Source organism: Arachis duranensis, chromosome 1 (assembly GCF_000817695.3).
Source record: "Arachis duranensis cultivar V14167 chromosome 1, aradu.V14167.gnm2.J7QH, whole genome shotgun sequence".
Classification (NCBI taxonomy): domain Eukaryota; kingdom Viridiplantae; phylum Streptophyta; class Magnoliopsida; order Fabales; family Fabaceae; genus Arachis; species Arachis duranensis.
Genome location: NC_029772.3, coordinates 89,247,369 through 89,254,481, shown reverse-complemented (window position 1 = coordinate 89,254,481; position 7,113 = coordinate 89,247,369). Strand labels below are relative to the sequence as shown.

Below are 7,113 nucleotides of genomic sequence, written 5' to 3'. Positions count from 1 at the left end.
TATAAAAAATATTTTTATTATTTAAAATATGCTCATGAGCGTCTCTGATCTCTGATAGCTTTTACTTACATGAATGTTATAAATGTAATTGAGTGTGCCTGTGTTAATAACATGAACATTATTATTGTTCAATAAAACCAATAATTCTCTATCTCAAAATTTATAAGGACTATTATTTCAATATCGGAAATGTTGTTTTCATGTACAGAAAATAGGAATGTTGTGCTAATTGAAATAAATTTAATTATTCGAGTGCTAAAACGAAAAAAAAAAATCATCTATCTCCTGAAGCGTATATATATAGTATAACTTGGTATACACTGTACACATAATGTCAACCGTATAAACCATATATCATCTGTTATTGACTTTGACATATTGTACGTCCCTCATTAAATTAATATCAAGAAGGAACAATAAAATATTTTTTGAAAAACAAATAATATGCATATCTTGGGCATTTGACCATAACATTTTAAACTCCGTCCAAAGGCAGCATGTTCGGTTGAGAAAATTAAATTAAGGATAAGGCATGAAATTAAACAAGAAAATCCAAATGCAGGCGTGCGCAAAGTAACGTACAAATGAAAAAGCAAATTTCACAGATCCAAGGTTTCATTTTATAAATTATTATTAGAGTTTAATTTTAATATATTGATAATATATGAAATTTTATATAATTATTTATTTTATATATTTAAATAACAATTTTAAAAATTAATTATTTTTTTACTACAGTGACAAATACACAATTAATTATTTTTTATTCTAATAGTAAATGAAAAGTAAATTCTTATTATTGTAATCAATTTCATTACGTCTACATTTTTTATAATAAATATTTCGATACTAATATTTGTTTAACTTGTTATGGACAAAAACAGCGATTGTTATGTTAACGTTACTAGATCATTACGTTATAAATTCGTTAAAATCTCACGTAAATACAATCAAAGGACATAAATCACAATAAATCAGTATAAAGTCGGATCATGGCATCAAGGGCAATAAATGCTTAATTAGACCATTACCTAAAAAAAGAAAAATAAAAACTCCACAGGTCTAATTTAAATATTAGAATATTTTGTAGGATGTTTTTCTATTTGTAAAAAGATCATCTAAAGTGATAATATTAATAAAATAATAAAATAATATTTTAATTATTTTTAAATTTATAATATTTATTATCTGTAAATTTCATTATCTTAATTTAATGATAATTAATAAAGTCGGATCATGGGATCAAAGGCAATAAATGCTTAAACCATTACCTAAAAAAAATAAAAACTCTACAGATCTAATTTAAATATTAGAATACGAGGAGTGATAGGGGCTAGCAACTTTTAAGTTTTGTAATTATTAATTGGTCATTTATAATATTTTTAATGGTGTGAGATTATATCTAATGGTGAGAGATTAATTACTTTTTTTTTTATAGTTAAGTGCTGGCTACAAAATACAAAAGTTGTTGACTTCCTAAACTTTTTATTAGAATATTTTTTAGGATGTCATTCCTATTTGGAAAAAAAGATATTCTAAAATGACAATATTAATAAGATAATACTTTAATCACCTTTAAATTTGTAACATCTATTATCCGTATACTTAATCTAATGATAATTAATAGCATATTTTTTTTTTCTAAAGTGATAGAATAATTTTAGAAGAGCCAAATCCTTTCGATTCCTTTCGATTTGGTACTATCAACATTTAAGTTAAAATTTTTGAATCACTCAAGCTGGTAACCTTATTAGCACAGATACGAACATAACTATTAAGCAAGTATTTTTTTATTTTGTTAATTAAAAATAATAATAATTACAAAAATATTTAATAACAAAAAAATTTTAGTTAAAATCAACTAAAATTTATTTTATTTAATATTTATTAATTATTATTTTTTTTCAATCTAATATTACCCTAAATAGTATTGTAATAGTAGTGCATGCGTTGCGTAGTTCCAAATCAAAATAAGCACACAGAAATAACCGGCAACGACGTCGTTACACGCGCAAAAATACCCGCAACATTTTCCTCATCTTTGTGCTATACTGCTATATATATAGACAGAAGCTGAATTAGGCATTTTCATCAATTCAAAAGCATATATATATAGTAATAATAATAATAATAAATGGCTAGGATCATTGTCCTTACTGTATGGATAATAATAGCGGTGAGCATGAGACATATTGGAGAAGCAAAAGAATGGTCACTACTACAAGCACCAAGTGAAATACAACAAAGGCTTATTCGTGACCCTCTCTCAATTTCACTAGCCTCAACCGATTACGGTCACATCATTCACCAAAACCCTACAGCCATCTTCGCACCAATTTCCGTTACGGACATTTCTAACTTGATTCAATTCTCAAATTCCCTTCCTATCCCTTTCGGGATCGCCGCCCGAGGCCAGGCACACTCCGTTCACGGCCAGTCCATGGCGCGGGACGGGGTAGTGGTCAACATGACGGCTCTCACGGAGGGGAGAGGGGTGGTTGTTGTGCCGGATGGCGGTGCATTGGGTCCTTATGCGGATGTTGGTGGTGAAGCGATTTGGATTGATGTTCTGCATGCAGCACTTAAACGTGGACTCACGCCGTTATCTTGGACTGATTATTTGTACTTATCAGTTGGTGGAACTCTCTCTAATGCTGGCATTAGTGGCCAAACCTTCCTTTTTGGTCCTCAGATCTCCAATGTTCATCAATTGCACGTCGTTACAGGTATCATCTTTCATCCCTTCTACTAATCCAAACTCGGATACAATTAACTAAATTAACTTTACTTAAAGTTGAAGTTGATAATTAAAAATCGTTAATTAGATAAAAATTTAGTCAAATCAATCAATTATATATTAAGTTTACGTAAAATTGATTCTACTTAAATTTTTATTATTAGGTAGAGATTGTAGCTTTTACTATGCAATTGTATTTAGGAGGCAACTCCGATAAAGATGTTTTTTTATTAATTAAAATTTAATATTTATTCATTTTTATAATAGGAATATTGTAACTTTTAAAAAAAAATAGTTTAGATTGGTTCAAGGTGTAATTTATTAAGTTTTTGGTCAAATTAATTTATCTGATATAATTTAAATAAGATAGTTTAATGAATTATATGTATTGAATTTTAATTATTTAAAAACATCTTTAAAAAAGATGTTTTAAGCATCTTTATCTAAGTAGCTTCTTTGTATTTATGTAAATTTGATAGTTGATAATCATAAAATGATTTAACAAATTTAATTAAATTATTATTTAATGATTCTCAATTATCAATTTCACACGAAAATAATTGCACATAAATTTCTACCAAATTTTTAGATAATTTAATATATTTAATTAAATTATTACCTCACTATTTTTACTATTAATTTTATACAAAAATAACTCGATTTAATTATATTAGAGGCAGCTACGCATGCCAAGACAATAATTAAGATATTAACACGTATTATATGTTAAATATATAATTAGCTGATAATATTATTAAGGATTAAAAAAGATTAATAATAGGCTAAATGTTTTCTATATATTTTATTTGGTGATAAAAAAGTTTTTAAAATTAAATAAAGAACTTATATAAAAAAGCATATTACCGAAAGTCAATATATATTATAGAGAGAAAGATAAAGAAGAGAGAATTGTGTCGCAATATACTAGCGTATCACATATACGTCAACAGAAAACGAAACAAGCATGTAATAGGTAGTTATATTAGTTTTTAAACTTTGGTTCTTCATATATGACTAAGCCACCTTTTAAAATTTTGAAAATACACACAATAGACTAAAGGCCATTAAACAAATAATTTTATTGAATCAAATCAAATTCAATTAACAAATAAAGTTGTTTAAGCGTATTCAAACGATAAGTCACATCATGCATATAATCATATCTTTGTAGAAGATTTTAAACTCGTCATTTTATGAATGAGATATATATAGGTGAGATCAATTTTATGAATGAATTTTGACTCTACGATTAAAATCTGATCCAAGATAAATAGATGTGTACATGCTTCCAAAATATGGTAGTTCTTTGGAACTTTGATAGGGTCAAATTTCAAAATCTAATAGAATAAAATCTGATTTATTGCTTAACATGTTAGCTTTGTCCGCAACATACAGAAGAATGTTCTTTCGGGTTTAATTATCCGATCCACAAATATTTTTTTTATAAGGATTCTCCACTAATAATGTTATTTAATCCGGGCGTATTTAATTAGTTTCTGACCGTTCTTAATTAATTAACATTCATTTTCTGTTATTCAAAATAGAATCTACACCATGACAAGAGAAACATAAAATTAAAGAGAATGTAATTGTCACGTGACTTCATCATATATTTATCAAGATTTTATGTAAACGATTACATCAATGATAGAGTGCAACAAGAAATCCTAAGCCGTTTAATTTGCTATGACAATGGTTAAGGTTTTTTTTTTTAAAAAAACAAAGCTATAATTATTTTAGAAAGTGTTTTGGATAAAGTATTTGGAGTAGAATGAATGTATTTATTAAAGTATTTTAAACTTTTTAACCCAAAATGTTTTGTTTATTTGAATATTAATATAAAGAATATTATAAATTTCCAGAATTTTTATAGAATACTTTATTTAGTTTAAAATAAAGAATTTTAAATACTCTTATAAAATAAAGAATTCTAATAATTTCTCTTAAAAATTTGATTGATAAAAAAAAGAATTTGGAATCAAACTTGTCTCACATATATATGTACATCCTATCATCTTCTCTAATTGTACATACAAACAATAATATTTTAAAATTAATAGCATTTATTTAAATTTCAGAAATTTAATTAAATACATATGTACATGTTTGCAGGAAAAGGAGAACTAGTGACTTGTTCTACAGATAATAACAAAGAGTTATTTTATGCCGTTCTTGGAGGTCTAGGTCAATTTGGAATCATAACAAGAGCAAGAATAGCCCTAGGGCCTGCACCCACAAGGGTATGTATCATATTCTATTATTTATTTTCTTATTAAATTTTTTATTTAAACAAATTAATAATAACCATTTCAAAAAATTATATATCCATGCAACACAACTATAAATTATTAGAACGGCGATCAATTTTAGCGACTAACCAAATTGGTTACTAATATCGACTGATTTAGCAATAATATAGAGTTACTTCTATGACCAAAAAAATATTGATAGTTAAATCGATCGCTATGTTGATAATCTTTTGCAGTGGACATCATTAATTCTTGTTAGTAAGTCACAATCACAAACTTTCTTTCAGCAAAAAGGAAATAAAAAGTCTAATATTAACTCTTGTATAATTAATTAATTCAAAAAAGATTCTCTTATCTTATTTATGTTCCTTGCAGGTGAAGTGGCTTCGTTTGCTTTACAATAAGTTCACTGAATTTTCTGGCGATCAAGAGCATTTGATTGCAATGAATGGAAGAAACGAAACTATTGGAGCCAATTATGTAGAAGGTTTTCTTCTACTAAATCAACCACCACTAGACCTTTCTTTTTATCCAGAAGCTGATAAACCTCGCATAACTTCTCTTGTAACCCAATACGGCATTATCTATATTATAGAATTGGTCAAATATTATGACAATACCACTCAACAACATGTCCACGAGGTAATAATAATCATAATATAGTAAATGATGATTTAGTCAAATGTTAAATCATCTAATAATTCTTAAATATTAGCTTCACGTACAAATAGCTGCATCTAAATTTCTACAATAAATAATCATATATTTTTTTTAGAAAAACTTAATTTATAAGAGTTCTCATCATATACTATCACACGAAAACATATGCGAAATTAAATAACTAATTTTCAAACTCCTTATTTAAAATATTGTCAATTTAGTTAGATGATGGTATAAAATTCTTTACACAATCAATTAATCAAAATTAAACTCTTGATACTATTTAATAATTCCTTTCTATTTTTTTTTAATACATAGGATGTTGCACTCTTGGTCCAAGGATTAAAGTTTGTACCTACGTTTATGTTTGAGAAAGATGTGTCGTATGAAGAATTTCTTAACAGAGTTCATTCTGATGAGCTGGCTCTTAGGTCACAAGGACTTTGGGAAGTTCCTCATCCATGGTTGAATCTTTTTGTTCCAAGATCTCGAATTTCAGATGTTGATGAAGGTGTTTTCAAAGGCATCATGCTTAAGCAAAATATTAATCCTGGAATTGTGATAGTTTACCCTGTAAACCGATCAAAGTAAGTTTTTTAATTAATCAATAATTGATAATACTAATTAATTAATTGAATTAATTAATTAACAAATTAATTCACAGGTGGGATGATAATATGTCAGCAGTGACACCGAATGAAGATATCTTTTATGTTGTGAGTATTTTGCGTGCAACGGATTTTGATAAGTTGGAAGCATTTGAAGCTCAAAATCAAGAAATATTACAATTCTGTGAAGATAATGGCATTGGGATGAAGCAATATCTTCCACAAAACAAAACACATCAAGAATGGATGTTACATTTTGGTCCCAAATGGACACTTTTCAAACAAAGAAAACAAGAATTTGATCCCAGAAATATATTGTCTCCAGGACAAGGGATTTTTAATTAGCTAAGCAATAAACTATTTCGTCCTTTATTTGATATATTATTGTATATTGATTTGTTGTACATTCAATATCAATTAAATTACTCTCTGTAACTAAAAATTGAATGTGTTTTCTAAGCAAAAATAAATTAAATTACTTGGATTTTACGAGCATTATTATTTAGGAAAAAGTATAGAGTACTAACATATTATCTACTAACTTATTACCAACACTAATTAATTATTATATTTTAAATATATATATAAAGAAATACATTCATAAAATATATCTATAAAGACACTTCTATTAAACACAGCTATAAAAAATTATTTTTATGGGACACATTTACAAAGACACTTCCATTAAAGACAGTTATAAATAAGAGTTGGTAGAAGTTGACAAAAATATTGTTGGTAACGTAGCGGGATTGATTATAATAATGCTCATAAAATCCAAGAAGCTTGTGTAAGAGTTTATGGTTTATTTGAATTTGAGTCTCTTTAAATTAGGATTTTATTGATATGTTCCCTAAACGCA

The 7,113-nt window shown here is 26.8% G+C and overlaps 1 protein-coding gene across 1 annotated transcript; it reads left to right on the top strand.

Annotated features, from left to right (window-relative positions):
* The first annotated feature begins 2,107 nt into the window (after positions 1-2,107).
* Positions 2,108-6,696, top strand: LOC107496676 (cytokinin dehydrogenase 3-like). Its single transcript, XM_016117992.3, has 5 exons — positions 2,108-2,726; positions 4,850-4,977; positions 5,362-5,628; positions 5,965-6,233; positions 6,311-6,696. Exons 1-5 carry the CDS (start codon positions 2,135-2,137, stop codon positions 6,597-6,599), a joined length of 1,545 nt encoding a protein of 514 aa, XP_015973478.1. The 5' UTR covers positions 2,108-2,134; the 3' UTR covers positions 6,600-6,696.
* The last annotated feature ends 417 nt before the right edge of the window (positions 6,697-7,113 follow it).

Excerpts from the sequence above, each read along its gene's own strand:
- LOC107496676 (XM_016117992.3), top strand. The coding sequence starts at position 2,135 with ATGGCTAGGATCATTGTCCTTACTGTATGGATAATAATAGCGGTGAGC. Across the intron at positions 2,727-4,849 it reads TCAATTGCACGTCGTTACAG|GAAAAGGAGAACTAGTGACT; the intron begins GTATCATCTTTC and ends ACATGTTTGCAG. Across the intron at positions 5,629-5,964 it reads CTCAACAACATGTCCACGAG|GATGTTGCACTCTTGGTCCA; the intron begins GTAATAATAATC and ends TTTAATACATAG.